General features: G+C 34.9%; 1 protein-coding gene and 1 pseudogene across 2 annotated transcripts; both read right to left on the bottom strand.

The window, feature by feature from the left end:
• Window positions 1–6,505: 6,505 nt before the first annotated feature.
• Window positions 6,506–8,948, bottom strand: LOC103342022 (cytochrome P450 CYP749A22-like; annotated as a pseudogene). The gene is made up of 5 exons (XR_016124658.1): window positions 8,567–8,948; window positions 8,242–8,465; window positions 7,900–8,132; window positions 7,148–7,525; window positions 6,506–7,035 (listed from the first exon to the last, which is right to left on the bottom strand). The product of XR_016124658.1 is annotated as a cytochrome P450 CYP749A22-like (transcript).
• Window positions 8,949–13,038: 4,090 nt separating this feature from the next.
• Window positions 13,039–17,614, bottom strand: LOC103342025 (cytochrome P450 CYP749A22-like). Its single transcript, XM_008245583.3, has 5 exons — window positions 17,220–17,614; window positions 16,192–16,415; window positions 14,359–14,591; window positions 13,853–14,231; window positions 13,039–13,736 (listed from the first exon to the last, which is right to left on the bottom strand). The coding sequence occupies exons 1-5, from the start codon at window positions 17,503–17,505 to the stop codon at window positions 13,308–13,310; spliced, it is 1,551 nt and encodes a 516-aa protein (XP_008243805.2). The 5' UTR covers window positions 17,506–17,614; the 3' UTR covers window positions 13,039–13,307.
• Window positions 17,615–17,639: the final 25 nt, after the last annotated feature.

The raw sequence follows: 17,639 nt of genomic DNA, 5'->3' as shown, positions 1-17,639 counted from the left end.
CCCCGCCCATGGGAATGGAGCACATTTCGTGGCCAGCTGTTTACCTCCTTTGGGAGAGCTCCCGCAGCGAAAGGGATTAGTCACTGCTGTCGGCAGTGGACACCCTTGGGTCTAACCTAAAAAAAAACCAAACAAGTATTCACACCAAAACCCAAAACCAAAACACAAACTCTCTGACTCTTGACTCTCAACTCCAAACACATAAAACAAAATTTTCAGCCCCTCTCTCAACAAATCCGTCATTTTCACTTGGCTGTTTATGTGTTTCCAGAGTCTCCTAACTTTGACTATTTAGACCCATCAATTTATTCAGTTAACCAACAATATATAGTCCTCTATAGTGGAATATGCACGAACGCCCCTTGAGATTTTAAATTATTTTCACCAAATCCCTTTTCATTGATTTTTATCCAAAGATTGATGATTTTATATATATATATATATATATATAAATTTCCCAAATAACAAAGTTAGTCTTTGAGATTAGATTGTAAATACATTCATTCAAGTTAATTTTGTCATTTGTATAAATTTTCTTTTATAAAATCATATTTTTTGGACGAACAATCAATGAAAAAGGATTTTGGATATTCGTGTTAATTTTTAAACCTCATGGAGTTTTATAAAAACATCGAAACCCTCAAGGGGTATTAATGTAGATAACTAAAAATATATATATTTCAAAACAAACTATATAGAAGTAAATTGTAGTTGTAGAGGAGTGAAGTTTGGTTTGAAGAACCTCCTGATTTGATTCAGCTAAACATGAACCACTACTAGAAAATTATCCACTACTCACTGATCTAGATACAAATTCATAAAAGTGGCTTTTAAATTTTTTTTGGAAACTAATAATCCCACACCTATTAAAGATTTTTGAGATAGACATTGATGTGTAATACAAATAAAGAAATTTTCATTTTTTTTTTTATCTTAATATTTGGGCTCTTTTATCAGTCCCCAACACTCCTAGGAAACTTATAAATATATAAAAAAAAAAAACAAAAATTACAAATTGTATGCCATCTGACACAAACTCAGTCAAACATTGGTGGGACTCTATAAAAAAAATGGTTTGTCAATGTTCAAGGTTAAACCTCCGGGTATATTTTAAATATCTATTAGTTAATGTACAACTTGATTAAAATATACATTCAAAGATTCCGATCTGTGGTTCGTTTGGTGAACAGTACAAACATAGACTGACATCCTAAGGTTTTAAATAATTTTTACAAAAACCATATCCATTGATTTTTCGTCAAAAGATTGATGATTTTACTGACAAAGTTACCCTTTGAGATTATATTGCAAATACATTCGTTGAGGTTACTTTTGTCATTTACTTAAGTTTTCTTTTATAAAATCATCATTTTTTAGATGAAGAATCAATGAAAATGGGTTTTGTGAAAATAATTTGAAACCTCAAGGGAGTGTTCGTATTATTTTTCAAACCTCAAGGGATTTTGTGAAAACACCAAAAACTTCAAAGGGTATTAATGTAAATAACTAAAAAAAAAACTACATAATAAAGTGTAGTCGTAGAGTAGTGAAGTTTGGTTTGATTCAACAAAACATGAACATGTAAAGCAACGTTCACAAGGATACTAGTACGCACACAAGCTATTTGAAAGGAAATATATATAAAACAGAGTTAGTTATACTCTATAAGAGCAAGTCTAGCGCCCAACCCAAACTGGGTGAAAGGCTCCAGCACAGGCCCGTGAGCGAGTTTCATGGTGGGTCCTACGAGCTGAGGAAGCCCAAGGGCAAGTCTTGCCGCTAAAGCCCGAGTGCGTGACGTCGGCGTACGTCACCACCGACCTCCAACGACCGTTTGCCACGTGGCACACAGGCGCTCGGATGGCTTTTTCCGAAATCCGACGGTCCTCGTTTTTGACTAAAAATTGCAAAAAAATCGAAAAATTCTGAAATTTTTTTTAAAAAAATACCCAAAAATTCTATATTTTTTCTCTATAAATACCTAACCATTTTATTTACTTTCCACACTAAATCTTCATACAATTTCTTCTCCATCCAATATTTTTTACTCTCCACTCACATTATTCACTTTTCATACCAATTCTTCATACAAACTTTTCTCCTTCCAATATTTTTTTATCTCCACTCACATTTTTCACTTCCACACCAATTCTCCATACAAACTCTTCTTCTTCCAATATTTTTTACTCTCCACTCACATTTTTCTACTACTTTCCATTTGTATAAAAAAACGAATGGCATTCTTCTGTTGAAGTCGGAGGCTCGTGGTTCAACGAATGAAGATATTGCGTTGTGTCAATCTTGGGTGAACATTAGTCATGACCCTATCACGGGCAATGAGATGAAGTTTCATCACATGTGGAGCAAAATTCATGGAGAATTTTGTCAAAGATCGGGTTCTATTCGGACCGAAATGGCATTGTCTAGTAGATGGAAACTTTTAAATAAAGAGTTAAGGAAATGGAGAAATATCTTGACAAAAGCAAATGCGAACATTCAAAGCGGTCAAAATTTGACCGATGAGGTAAAATATTTATATTGTCAAATCAAGGGATTCACTATGGGGGTTATTATAAAAAAACTGCACTATTTAAACATATAAACACACCCAAAACCCATCATTACACACACTCAAAACTCATTTATCATTTTAATCAATTCAATGTCACAATTTGTCTTTTTTTATTGCATATTCTATTTGTTTTTCTTGCATAATTTTTTTGGAACTTGGTGCACCTTTAATTTGTCTATATTTTCTTGCATAATCAATTTTATTTTTGCATTTCAAAATAGTTTATATTTTCTTGCATAATAATTTTTGTTTCTTGCACTTCCAATTATTTATTTTTAATAGATGATACAAGCACGAATGTGGTTCGGTGCCATGGGCCAAGGCAAAAAAAGTTTCGTGCATTTTCATTGTTGGGAAATTGTGAAGGATTGTTCGAGATTCAAAATTATTCCCACCGGTCCGCCGGTTGTGATGAATGAGACGCCACTCCACAATTCGACATCAACCGATTCTTCATTGGACTCCCCAATGGAAACGGAGTCACCATTTGTGCCACGTCCGCCGAGACCTATTGGGAGAAAGGCGGCAAATGCCAAGAGAGGGGGCACTTCGACCAATGAATGTGTACAATTATTGGAGTAAATAGCTAAGAGCACCTCACCAAGAATGGAGAGAGACTTGAAAAGAGATGAAATGGACGTGGCACGAGAGGAAGCATTTGTTATTCAACAACAAAAGGCACAAGAAAAAGACATAGAGGATAGAGAGATGAAAATCATGGCCATGGATACGAGCCATATGTCTCCCGAAACAAAGGCCTATAGGAAGCTACGACGAAGAGATGTGATGAGAAGAAAACTTTTCCATGACGACGGACCTAGCAATATGGATTGGTTAAATGATGAAAACCATTAGGTTGTATTGAAACACCTTTGTCATATGTTGTATTGTTGTATTATCCTTTAATTTGTTGTATTGTTTCCTTTTTATTCAATAAAAAAAGCATTAAATAAATACAAATTTATAAATAAACCCAATCCTAGACATGTATTTATAAAAAAAACCCAAACACTATTTAAACATAGAAACACACTCAAAATCAACAATTGTATATTTTTTGGGTGTATTTATAAATGAGTTTTGAGTGTGTGTAATGATGGGTTTAGGGTGTGTTTATAAAGTGTTTTGGGTGTTGGTTTTTTTTATAATTTTAGCCCCCATTTTGGGTGTTTTAGTGAAACTCCCTTAAATAAAATGACTATTTATTCAAAATATTTGAGCATCAAAATAAATATTAATTAAAAAAAACCTTCATTTATTGCAAACAACACACAAAACAAACCATACATAAAAGCATAATAATAATAAAAAGCATAATTCCAAAAAACACCACACACAAAATAAAGCATAATTAAAAACAAAGCATAATTCCAAACAAAGCACTAATCTTGACTTCATCCATTGTGATTGCCTTTCATCTCCCACAAGTGCTCGACCAAGTCACCTTGACGTATCTCGTGAACATATGAAGATTGCATTTCTTGATACCGATCAATCATGGGGTTGTTGAATTGACCATCCCGAAGTAACGGTTCGGGCTCCAGTGGTAGTCCATTTGGTCCAATTGGCCTTTCATATATTCTTGTCAACGATGTGTTCATTGGATCGGGTTCAAACACCTCTGGAGCGTCATAGTCATACTCATCCTCCACAATCATGTTGTGGAGGATGATGCAAGTCATCATAATACTCGCAGCACCTCCTCATCTAGCATCCGAGCAACACTTCTAATAATTGCCCAACCAGCTTGCAAGATACCGAAACACCTCTTCACGTCTTTCCTGTAACCTTCTTGAAAGGAAGCAAAGTTTCTTTCCTTCTCGGATTGGGAATTCGGAATTGTTTTCACGAATGTCGTCCACCTATGATAAATTCCGTCGGTAAGGTAGTACGCACCAATAATAAACGGTATTGTTGATTTTGTACGTGACTGGGGGGAATGACCTCACAATACCTCATCGAACATCGGGGATTGACCAAGGACATTGAGGTCATTCTGAGATCCGCAACACCGAAGAAGGCATGCCAAACCCAAGTCAAATGAAGCTCGACCTCCAAAATTATACTTTTTGGCCCTTCCGATTCCCGTACTCTCCTTTGCCAAGCAGAGGACAGTTCTTCCATTGCCTGCATGCAATCGATGCTTCCAATCATTCCTGAAACCTCGAGCCTCGCTTTTTAAAAGCCGCTGCAGTCTCTTGGCGTGGGTTTGCGAAGGTACTTCCTCGTGTACAAATTTTTCACTACATCATAGAATCTCACCAAGCACTCTAGGATAGTAGATTTTCTCATCCTTGCAATCTCATCCACCTGCTCTGCAGATGCCCCATAAGCAAGCATCCGCAAAGCAGCTGTAAGTTTTTGCTCCGGGATAAGACCCAAAGCTCCAACAACATCATGCTTTTGAATGAAGTATGTGTCGTAATTACAAATATCATGCATGATTTTTTGGAACAAATGTGGCTGCATTCTATATCTTTCTCAAAATTTAGAAGCAGGATATAACTAATTTGGGATAAAATAATCCTCCATGAGATTCTTACCCCGAGACTCCCTACGTCTGTCGACATTCGGGCACGACGACAACGGTGTTGCCTTGATTGATCCATCATACACACCGCTGCTGCAAGCATTTGTTCCTCTTCTTCATCGGCGTCCCGATCTTCTTGAGCACGTCTACGCCGGATTTCTTCCCTTGGTTTCTGTTGCCTCTCCAACACCCTCAACAAGTTTGGCATTGAGAGTAGAATGTGTTTTCTAAAATCTGAGAAATGAAGGAATAGATAAGAGATGGTGTGAGAGGTATGAGTTGATGGTGTAGTTTTATAGAGGGATTTAGAAGATAGAGATGACACGTGGCACAATTTTAGAGGATAAAAATCTTATCTAAAATCTGAGATTATAATTTTTTTTTAAATATCTGAAAATCTTATCTGACATGGGACACGTGGCACAATTTTAGAGGGTGAAAATTTTATCTGAAATCTGAGATTATAATTTTTTTCCAATATCTGAAAATCGTATATGATAGGGGACAAGTGGCACAATTTTAGAGGGTGAAAATCTTATCCGAAAATTTAATTACAAAATATTATCAAAATTAATGGTTTAAAGTATAAAAAAATAGGAAATAAAGTACAATGAACTAGTAATTGTCTTAGACTTGCCCTAGACTTTGCCCTCATGGGTGGAACCACACATGCAAAGGCTGACATTATTCATGTGAATATTGTAGACATAGCATGCTCTAATTGAGGGAGAAGAATTAATTCTTTGAAATTTTATATCTTCTCTTCCATTATAGCAGAACATACATGTTCTGAACATGTATGTAAGAATTAGAGACTAATAGCCCTTATGGGTGATCCTTTTATCACATAAATCAACAATTACAATGAGAAAAATGCTCTAATTGAGGGACTCGAAGGGAATAAGGGTGAATTTTCTTTGAAATTTTATATCTTCTCTTCCATTCAAAATAGCAGAACATACATGTTCTGAACATGTATGTAAGAATTAGAGACTAATCAACGTACCCTGTTTATGGTAACGAAAATCTGAGTTTGAAAATGAATACGTTCATTAGGCAGCTCCGTTGGTTTGATCTATACATTGAAAAATTCTGATCCTTTTATCTATACATAAATCAACGATTACACTAACAATCCCAGTTGGATTGTCTCCCCGGTACATTAGTATGGAGAGGAGTATATATTATATTATTAGAGAAGAATCACTTGGACAAAGCTCCACTTTCTCTGATCATAGTCTTGTACTGAACTGGGTGGCCAATAAAAATATATATAATACAGAACCTATATTTCTAATTGACACTACCTTTTATACTCTATTTTATAAGCAACTCAAAGGTTATCAGCTATCATTATTTCGGAAATATTGGTGATCCAAAAATCTTGAAATGTCGACAAAACATTGAGAATCAAATACATTGAAGATTTTATAATGAACATTATTTAGAAGATGTTCAATTAATCAATTGTCCACTATTTTGATAAAAAAAACAACTTCACGGTTCACAGTGAGTGTAGAATGACTGGAACTCCACGCTGTGGGCGAACTGTCATGAACTGAATGGGTGAGTGGACATAACCAGGGGAAAGGGTGAAGCTGTAGCGCTGTAGAATCATTGCCAGAGCAATCTTGGATTCGACGATTGCGAAGTTCATGCCCACACAAGTTCGAGGTCCCAATCCAAAGGGTATGAATGCGACCATGTTGTTGTTAGTAGCTTTAGCAACCCCTTCTGAGAATCTCTCTGGTTTGAAAACGTTCACGTCTTCTCCCCAATATTTGGGATCATGATGAAGCGATAGATTTGGGACGTGCACTTCAACATTAGCCGGAACAACCATCTTTCCCAGCCTTACTTCCTTGTCTGTTTCCCTAACAAGGGAAACAACTGGAGGATATAGCCTTAGAGATTCATTCAGGATCATACTCATCTGCACATGCATCCAAATGAAAACTTAGATGACAATAAATTAAATGAGGATTTCAAAACTTAACCACTGATTTAGATACATAAGCTAGCAATTAACTGACTGAGTTTCTTACCGTTTTTAGTTTGTTGAGGCCATCAGGGTTTGGATTTTCTTTTCCAAATAATTGTAGGACCTCCTTTCTTGCTTCCTCTTGCCAATCCGTATTGAGTGCAAGAAGAAAGATGGTCCACGCAAGCAAAGAATTAGTGGTTTCTTGTCCAGCAAAGTAAAACGTTTTGCATTCATCAACGATGTCATCCACCGAAATCCTCTGGTTTTCATTTTATCATGATGAGCCTTCAAAAGTACTCCAAGAAAATCACGCCCAAACCCGTCTGCTTCTCCAGTCATTGCCATACTTTCTCTTGTCCTAACAATCCCTGCTATGGTGTCACGTATTCCTTTCTCAAGCTTCTCTGACTTGATCTCATCACTGGTTTTGTAAAACCGACTGCAAATTTGAACAAAAGACTAAACATGAGAAGTGACAACTCCAACACTATTGTTGTGAACAGAAAATATTCCACAGCTAACATAACCTCATTGATTCTTTAGGATCATTTAAAGCATCCGCAATGATTGTTCAATTGTTCAATTTATTGAACTATGTTGACATCTATTGAATTGAACTGCAGTTTTATTTGCAATGGTATAGTTTAATAAGTTCAGTTTACTGGCATGTAGGTTCCATAATTAGACTATCAATTCAATAGAGGGTTCACCTTCTATTATTGCAAGTGAAATTTTACTGTTTTATTTCAATTTCATGCAATAAAATTGCATTGATCCTAACTATTGTAGATGCTATTAGTTCAAAGAAGGTACCTGATGATAGGAAGTCTGAGACTAAAATTATTTTTGAATATGAGGAAGGTCAACTGCCCTAGCATTTCAAAAATGTTCTTCCCATCTAAGTAGCTGGTGCCAAATGCTGTCCTGGAAATTACTTCTGAGGTGAACAACCTAAATTCTTCATACACCTCGATCTCCTTGCCTTCATGATTTACCCATCTTTCTAGCATTGTCTCTGAGCTAGTTATCATGTCAGGAATCATACTCTGGTAACACAACACCATCATACAGTCAGTTACCAAGTTTACATTCAATATAAACAATTGACAGAAGTACGGGTTACGTTAATAAAAACATCTGCAAAGAAAAACTTACTTTTAAGCTCTCTCCATGGAAGGCATGGTTGGCCAGCTTTCTTAACTTGACCCATTTTTCACCTTCTGCCATGGAAATGCTGTCTCCTAATAGCTTCTTCACATAGCCTTGGGACTTCTGTTTTCGGAAGAGTTTATCCTTGTTGTTCATGACCTCTTTGGACAACTCAGGTTCCGCAACCACCAACTGAGGTTGAGTACCATGCCATTGAAGAAAATTCCTCCCTGTTGCAACAAAATCACTAAATTTAATTATCTTTGAACAAATTGAGATTATAAAAAATAATTAAAAAAACCATAGTTAATGAAGAGTTTGTAAGACGTACCAAATATCTCGGACCATTTGTGAGTATGAGGCTGAACTGCAGAGAATATGTCATGTGATAAGCTTCTGGGCCTGCTCATAGCTTCCTTCTTCATGCTCATGATTTCTTTGGTATTTCCATGGATGAGTCTGTAAGAAGGGCCTTTGACTCCCTGGAGATCCATGAATTTCTGGAAGCGATTTGGGGTCCACCATTGCTTGCCAAAGAGCCTGATGAGAGCTACAAGGAACACAAGTAGCATGCTTGAAACAGTGATTACTGGCATTCCGATTCCGGACCAAGTCATTGTTCTAGCTTCTTTCTTTCTTCTTCTTTTGAGTAAATGAGATGAGCCAAAACCCAAGAGACAATTCTAGCTTGTATGTCAGTTTGCTGTGTACTGCATGTGGCTCTCTTCAGTTTATATAGTAAAAGCTTGGGCGTATAAATAAATAAATAAAATCAAACGTCTCTCTTGAAATTGGAAAGTACAAGGGCAGCCGAACGTGACCAAGAAAGTTTTATAGGCCCATCGGCGGCTCTGATATTTTAGGGGTCTTCAGCCAAAATAACAGGAGAGCCTTCTAGAATAAAGTTTTGAACAAAAAATTATTTAAAAAAATCATTAAAAGGAAAAAAATAATATAAGAATAGGAAGACCAATATTAAATATATCAAAAGTAAAACTCAATATTAATTTTATTAAACTAATATTATTAATGGGCTACAAGCTACGCCAGTATCTTGAATGTAAATCAATATTAATTGTGAGGCCCCCATCAAAGTGGGGCCCTGATCTGTCGCTCACCTCATATTAAATTATTCACATAAAATATTTGTCATGTCCATTGGTATATAAAATATTTATTATGAGTAAGGTCTAAAATATTGATAATTTCATAAATATCGACAGTCCAAAAATATGAAAATTTTAATGGAAATTTCATGAAACTATCGATATCGGTAAAAATTGAATAAAACTCACGGAAATTGTAAGAAAAACTTGAAATTTTTTATTGAAATTTTGGAGGATGTTTATTTAATTAATTACTTATTAGTTTATCACAAAAAAATTAAAAAGAAATGTTTTATATGATGAGTTTAACTGATTTAAGTTGATTATATAACGGGGGTGACAAACACTGAGTGTAAAAAATATTAGTAATTAATAAAAAATGATTAAACACACCATAATCATTTATTTATAATGATTTACTATAATATTTTACACTTTATACATTGCATAGTAAGACACATGAGTCACTTAGTATCACATAGAGTTCTTATGAGATTCAAACTTTTTACTGTATTCGTCATCTCTATGTGTATAGAGTAAGTGTATTATGAAAGGTAGTCATCAAATCATAAATCCCTAAAATAGTTTTGCATGTAGTTGTTAAAATGACACTCATATGGATATGAGATTGGTTGACGTTGTCCATATAGCGATATTTTCAATCTTATCGCAATATTTTGCCCAAATGTTGTTGAAGCATATGAAAAATTATCGATAATTATACGATATGTGTATGAATATGTTCCAAAATATCCTAAACCTGAAAAAATAATAATATCCTCGATATTTTATCAATATTATCGATATTTTAGACCTTAATTCACGAGCAGTGTCACTGCTTGATTGGCATATAATTAGTTGACCTCTTTAGTATGATTAAATTAGGAACTAATGTCGTCTTTCTATTTATTTTTTTTCCAAACTGATTAAGACATAAATTGCTGGCGGCCCCGATTGATAATAGCATAAAAATAATTAAAAATTCATCCATCGCTAACTCACACCCTTAAAGTGGGAAATATATTATCATTAATAATCATGGGTGAGCATATTTAAATTGTGGACTGGAAGGGAGAAACAGACATAGAAAGGTTGAATCAGTCTCACTACCGGCATTCCGAATCAATTCATGTTTTTATTTTTTTGCTGTATATGTATTTCCATTTAGACCCGCAATTGTGCGGTCGTACACGGTAGACCAATCAATTTATTCAGTTAACGAATTTTCTAGTTGTTGACCAATAATATGTCGTGTTACAACTAGAAACTAATTTAATATGATTAATCTGACCCAAAAAAAAAAGTAAACATGAGATCAACAGGTGCATGTATGTGTCATAATTGATAGACTTCTTGTTTTTCTCTTCCTCTCTCTCTTTGCTACCCGACAACACAACAAGTTTCTCCCTCTCTTTTTTTTTAGAGGGTCAAATTCTCTCTCTATTGGCTACATCTTCTATTATCTTGGGTGGGCAACTTGGCAACAACATCTTCTCCTCTCCTTTTGTCAACAACAAGTATTATTCTCATTCTCTCCTTTGCTATAATCTTTAATTATAGTTTTAATTCAAAATTCAGTATTTTATTGTTAAATTAGGGATGACTTATAATTTTGGGATTTTGTTGAAATTAATTAGGGCTTTGATTAGGGATGAATTATAATTTTGGGATTTTGTCAAAATTAATTAGGGCCTTTGATTAGGGGTGAATTATTCTAGGGCTTTGATTTGGGATTTTGTTAAAATTGACTATTTTAGGGTTTAATTATGGATGAATTATAAATTTTGGTTTGGTATTGTCAAGATGCTATTATGATGAATTTGTTTGATTTTTTGTTGGCATGTTTGATTAAAATTATTTCTACATATTATTAATGGGCTATCTTTTATTATGTTGGATCACAATCGGAATTTCAAGAGAACAAAGGGTTTGTTGTCTTTTTTTAAGAAAAAGAATGATGGGTTATCATCTAGAATATTGCCTTCTAGCACTTCTTTCTCTACTCCAATATGTGATGAGCAAAATCTTCATGAGTCTCTCATTGTCAAGCCTCCAGTTGAAAGAGTTGAATCTTAAAGAGTCAATGATGATCGTGATTTTAATATCAATTATCTTGAGCGAGATCCAAGATTATGTCATTTAATATGCAAATATCCGGTGAATGAACAAGATAATGTGCGAAGAGCATATATTCTTTTAAGACCATGTCAACCTGAGTTAGAAGATTATCCATGTCAATAAAAAGTGGTTTGGTCAATTCACTTTGCTCGAGTACTCAGTTGCTAAGGATAAGGTATTTTGTTTCCTTACTTCTTTTTTGACATAAATCAGTCACACCTAACATTTATTGTTGATGTGTATTAAAAATGGAAGAGAATTGGTAGGAATCAATGTGCATTTCAACATTATGTAGACAAGCTAAATTCACCCTATCATCTTGCCATGCAAAAATGGATTAGCTTAAAAACTCATCTCTTTATATTGAAAAAGTGATAGATAAGCAATCAAAGCAAGAAGTGATGGACAATCGGTTGCAACTTACGTGGTGTTGATGTCCTTGATATGGATGCTCGTTATATGGCGAGCACATGTCGTTCTTGTCAGGTTTCTCAAATGGATATTATCATCTCTAAATGAATGTTCAAGCCTGGAAGGCACCCCGCACCTTTTGCATAGTATTATTTGTTTATTTAGTTTTAATTCACCTTAAAAGAGTTTTCAATTTATTTTATATATTAAATTGCATATGAAATGCGCCCAAAGACTCGCATGCCTTTCTTGGTTTTGCTTTTGACTTTTACGGAAGGACAAGAACTATGATTTTTGTAACATGCTAAACAATAGCCACGCAAATGAATGAAGATTACAAAGAGTAATCTAGAACTCCACAAAAGATAGCTGCTGGAAACATTGTGTTGGCGTGACTTGTGGATATTGACTTACTTTCCTTACACACCAAGGATTCCTATTTTATTTGTAATTGATTTACTTTAATTCCTGATTTCCTACTGTAAATAGATTTATGAATTTATTATTTACTTGCCCATTCAGGTTTTGTTGTATTATAAATATGACCTCCTACAAGGAGAAGAATACATAGAAAATTCCCACAAACAAATATTCTTTCATAGTTTTCATATTTTAGCACATTGGACTATATGTCATCAAATGAAAGTGAAGAATGAAGAATATGTTGAGAGTGTTTGTCCCACATTGAAATGTTAAGGGACCTAGCCTGGGTTTATAAGGAGTTGGGCTACTCCCCTCATTGCCAATTGGTTTTGGGGTGGAACCTCAACTTCCTTCATGGTATCAGAGCAAGGCTTCACGTGTTGGGCCCAACGGCCACACGTGCTCCCACGTCACCTAATATGTGTTGTCCACGTGTTAGGCTTGAAAGTTCGCCACACGTGCGGGGGCGTGTTGAGAGTGTTTGTCCCACATTGAAATGTTAAGGGACCTAACCTGGGTTTATAAGGAGTTGGGCTACTCCCCTCATTGCCAATTGGTTTTGGGGTGGAACCTCAACTTCCTTCAGAATATTCTAGAACATGACTTGTTGCTTGATATGGTGATGTTCTAAGGTGGTGAAACAAAAGCAATTGAAGTTTGGAGAATTATCTACAGCAAGCCACAAACTAATGCAGAACATGCTTTACAATAACGTACATATCCTGTTTATGGCAACGAAAATCTGATAAATGATGGTCTCTAATGGTACGTACATAGGCAGCTTGATCTATTCATTTAAAAATTCCAATCCTTTTATCACATAAATCAACTCGGATTTACAGCAAGACGAAGCTCCACTTTCTCTAATCATAGTGTACTGAACGGGGTACGGATGGTTTTTTTTTTTTTTTAATTTATAAATTAAAAAATATATATGTTTCTAATTGAACCTTATTTCCCTGATGGGCTTTAAAGCATTGAAGTTTATTATTTTGACAAAAAAAACTTGACGGTTCACAGTGAGTGTAGTATGACAGGAATTCCATGCTGTGGGCGAACTGTCATAAACTGAATCGGCGAGTGGACATAACCAGGGGAAAGGGTGAAGCTGTAGCGCTGTAGAATCATTGCCAGAGCAATCTTTGATTCGACAATTGCGAAGTTCATGCCCACACAAGTTCGAGGTCCCAATCCAAAGGGTATGAATGCGACTATGTTGTTGTTAGTAGCTTTAGCAACCCCTTCTGAGAATCTCTCTGGTTTGAAAACGTTCACATCTTCTCCCCAATATTTGGGATCATGATGAAGTGATAGATTTGGGACGTGCACTTCAACATTAGCCGGAACAACCATCTTTCCCAGCCTTACTTCCTTTTCTGTTTCCCTAATAAGTGAAACGACTGGAGGATATAGCCGCAGAGATTCATTGAAGATCATACTCATCTGCATATGCATGCATCCAAATGAAAAATTAGAGGACAATAAATTAAATGAGGATTTCAAAACTTAACCACTGATTTAGATATATAAGTTAGCAATTAACTGACTGAGTTTCTTACCGTTTTTAGTTTGTTGAGGCCATCAGGGTTTGGATTTTCTTTTCCAAATAATTGTAGGACCTCCTTTCTTGCTTCCTCTTGCCAATCCGTATTGAGTGCAAGAAGAAAGATGGTCCAAGCAAGCAAAGAATTAGTGGTTTCTTGTCCAGCAAAGTAAAAGGTTTTGCATTCATCAACGATTTCATCTATGGAAATCCTCTGGTTTTCATCGGTATCATGATGAGCCTTCAAAAGTACTCCAAGAAAATCACGCCCAAACCCGTCTGCTTCTCCAGTCATTGCTTTGCTTTCTCTTTTCCTAACAATCCCTGCTATGGTGTCGCGTACTCCTTTCTCAAGCTTTTCCATCTCGATCTCATCACGGGGTTTGTAAAACCGACTGCAAATTTTGAACAAAAGACTAAACATGAGTGACAACTCCAACACTATTGTTGTGAATAGAAAATATTCCACCGCTAAAATAACCATCGTTAATTCTTTAGGATCATTTAGTTAAAAGAAGCTACCTGATGATAGGAAGTCTGAGACTGAAATTATTTTTGAATATAAGGAAGGTCAACTGCCCCAACATTTCAAAAATGTTCTTCCCGTCTAAGTAGCTGGTGCCAAATGCTGTCCTGGAAATAACTTCTGAGGTGAACAACCTAAATTCTTCATACACCTCGATCTCCTTGCCTTCATGATTTACCCACCTTTCTAGCATTGTCTCTGAGCTAGTTATCATTTCTGGAATCATACTCTGGTAACACAAGATCATCATACAGTCAATTAGCAAATTTACATTCAATAGAATAATATGTATATATATATATATATATTTCTCATTAACAAATGACTGAACTACTGGTACAACAATATATAAACATGGCTTATTTACTGTAGTGGCCCCCGAAACTATAGTCAAATATCATTTTATCTTTCTTAAAGTTAAAGTGACCTAGAGTGCATCTTTAACCGATATTTTGCGTCTCACTTTACTCATGTCGTCAAGTTTGTTAAAAAATTTATTAAAAATGATGATATGGCACAAATGAACCCGTTATTTTGTTAAAATGGATGACACATAAGTGTCATGTGTGAAAAAATCAGTAAAAAAATTTATTTATTAAAAAAAATAACAAATAGGAAAAAAGAAAAGAAAATTGCTTCTCTCCTCTCTCCCTCCTTCTTTCTCTGTACCCGACAACCCCTACCCCACCAAGTTCAAGCAAATCTCGAAGGCCTACAATGTCCTCAGCGACCACGCCACATTGATAAGGAAAAGCTTTAAAAATAAGAATTTGACTACGGCAAAAATACGACAATTAAAATAATATATAATTTATCAATAGGAAATTTTTTATCAATATAATTTATCAACGGGTTAAAAGGGTTTTGTTTATGGGCTAATCTTTCTATGTATTGGCCAATAGGAAATTTTTTATTTTAAAATTAATCATTATCATAAAACCCGGTTGAGAGGTGTTTGTACTTTGTACAACCAAACACTAAACAAACCGTTAAATAAAAGGAGGCAATGGACAAAACGGTGCGTAGAGTTTATTAGGTCACCAACAACACTCAGAGATCGTCTTCTTCGCGAGGCGCACAACAGCTCTACAAAATTTCTGGAAAAAAAAACCCTTGTATGGCTTTGAGTCAAAACACACAAGAAACCAACCATAGCCAAAAAACTTAAGGTCTATTTGGTATTCAACTTGAATACAACTTTTTAAACTTAAAAATAGAATTTGAGTCCAAAACAAAGAAAACCTGTTTGGTAGTCCTATTTTTAAAAATTCAAATTCAAAAACAACTAAAAAAACTCCAATTATTAAAAACAAAAAATATCTATTTTTTCAGTTTTTTTTTTAACAATTCAAATTCTCAAATTTTTAATATTTAAAAACAGTTTTCAAGTTGCATACCAAATAAGTTTTTGAATCTTAAAAATAAATTTAAGAACTCCTTATTTTAAAGAAAAATCAAAATTTTTGAATTTCTTATTTGAATAAGATACCAAACGACTCTTTAAATTCCATTTCAAAATCATTTTATAGTGGGCACAGGCATAAGGGCAAATTCCGATCAATTCAAATGGGGGCAATGATGCGGCCCCAAGTGGTTGATGGAGGGGTCTCACTTGTGTCATGTCAGTCACCAAGGGAGTCCCACTTGGTGGAGGAGAGAAGTAAATTTTTTTTATAAACAAAATATTTATTGATTTTTCCCACACATATCACTTACCTGTATCCATTTCAATAAGGGAGTGGGTTCCACTTGTGTCATATCAGTATTTTTAACAAATTTTCTGATGGACTTGACGATAAGCCTATAAACAAGTGCAAAGAATAACTTACTTTTAAGCTCTCTCCATGGAAGGCATGGTTGGAAAGCCGCCTTAACTTGACCCATTTTTCACCTTCTGACATGGAAATACTCTCTCCTAATATCTTCTTCGTATAGCCTTGGGACTTCTGTTTTCGGAAGATTCTATCTTTGTTGATCATTACCTCTTTCGACAACTCAGGTTCTGCAACGACCAACTGAGGTTGAGTGCCATACCACTGAAGAAAATTCCTCCCTGTTGCAACAAAATCAGTAAATTCAATTATCTTTGAACTGATATAAGACTCTAAAAAAATATAGTAAATTTGGCTTACACCTATTTACCCCATTTTCATAAGTAAAAATCCATGACTATAATCCAACTCATCAAGTTATCTTACTAAGCTCAATATCTGATTTATTATAAATTTTTTATTGCCAAAATACTCATATTTGTATTTCAAAGTGTAATGGGGTGGTGTTTTAATTTTTGGTCTGCAATTTATTGTGGTGATTCCCTCTAAAAATTTTGTCTATAATTAATTATCTGTTTTATTATTAAAGTTCATCAATACAATCAACAATGTATTGGACGAAAAATGTACCTATATTTTATTTAAATAATATACCTATATTTTTATAGGTATATATTTATGTTTATATTTATATTTTTCATAGGTACATTATTGGATATGTAGTTTGCATTTTTTTTTTTGTTTTGCAATTTTAGGGGCGATAAGTTAGAGGGAATGACAACCAAAAGAAATTGGGTGATTGATATGCTATTAATAGGAAGTATTAATTACAATTATAGCAGATAATGAAATGCTTGACATTTTATAAATAAAATATGAAGTCTAGTGGCAAAATGTAAAAATATAGAAATACTATGACCTCTTATATCCTACTGGTTATTTAAATTTGAAATTGAGTTTTACACATAGATTTATAAAATGATGGATATATGTCTAGAAAATAGAAAATGTAGGGACCTATATTGGATAAGCCCAAGAAAATAAGAATAAATAACCATGGTTAATGAAGAGTTTGTAAGACGTACCAAATATCTTGGACCATTTGTGAGTATGAGGCTGAACTGCAGAGAATATGTCATGTGATAAGCTTCTGGGCCTGCTCATAGCTCCCTTCTTCATGCTCATGATTTCTTTGGTGTTTCCATGGACAAGTGTGTAAGAAGGGCCTTTGACTCCCTGGAGATCCATGAATTTCTGGAAGCGGTTTGGGGTCCACCATTGTTTGTAAAATAGCCTGATGAGAGCTACAAGGAACACAAGCAGCATGCATGAAACAGTGATTACTGGCATTCCGATTCCGAACCAACTCATTTTTCTAGGTCCTTTCTTTCTTTCTTCTTCTTCTTCTTTAGGGTAAATGCAATGAGCCAAAACCCAAGAGGCAATTCTCGCTTGTATGTCAGTTTTCTGTGTACTACATGCATGCAGCTCTCTTCGGTTTATAT

This window comes from Prunus mume, linkage group LG2, assembly GCF_029339155.1.
Source record: "Prunus mume cultivar Tortuosa linkage group LG2, ASM2933915v1, whole genome shotgun sequence".
Classification (NCBI taxonomy): domain Eukaryota; kingdom Viridiplantae; phylum Streptophyta; class Magnoliopsida; order Rosales; family Rosaceae; genus Prunus; species Prunus mume.
The sequence above is the reverse complement of the archived record's forward strand: the minus strand, read 5'-3'. Positions and strand labels throughout refer to the sequence as shown.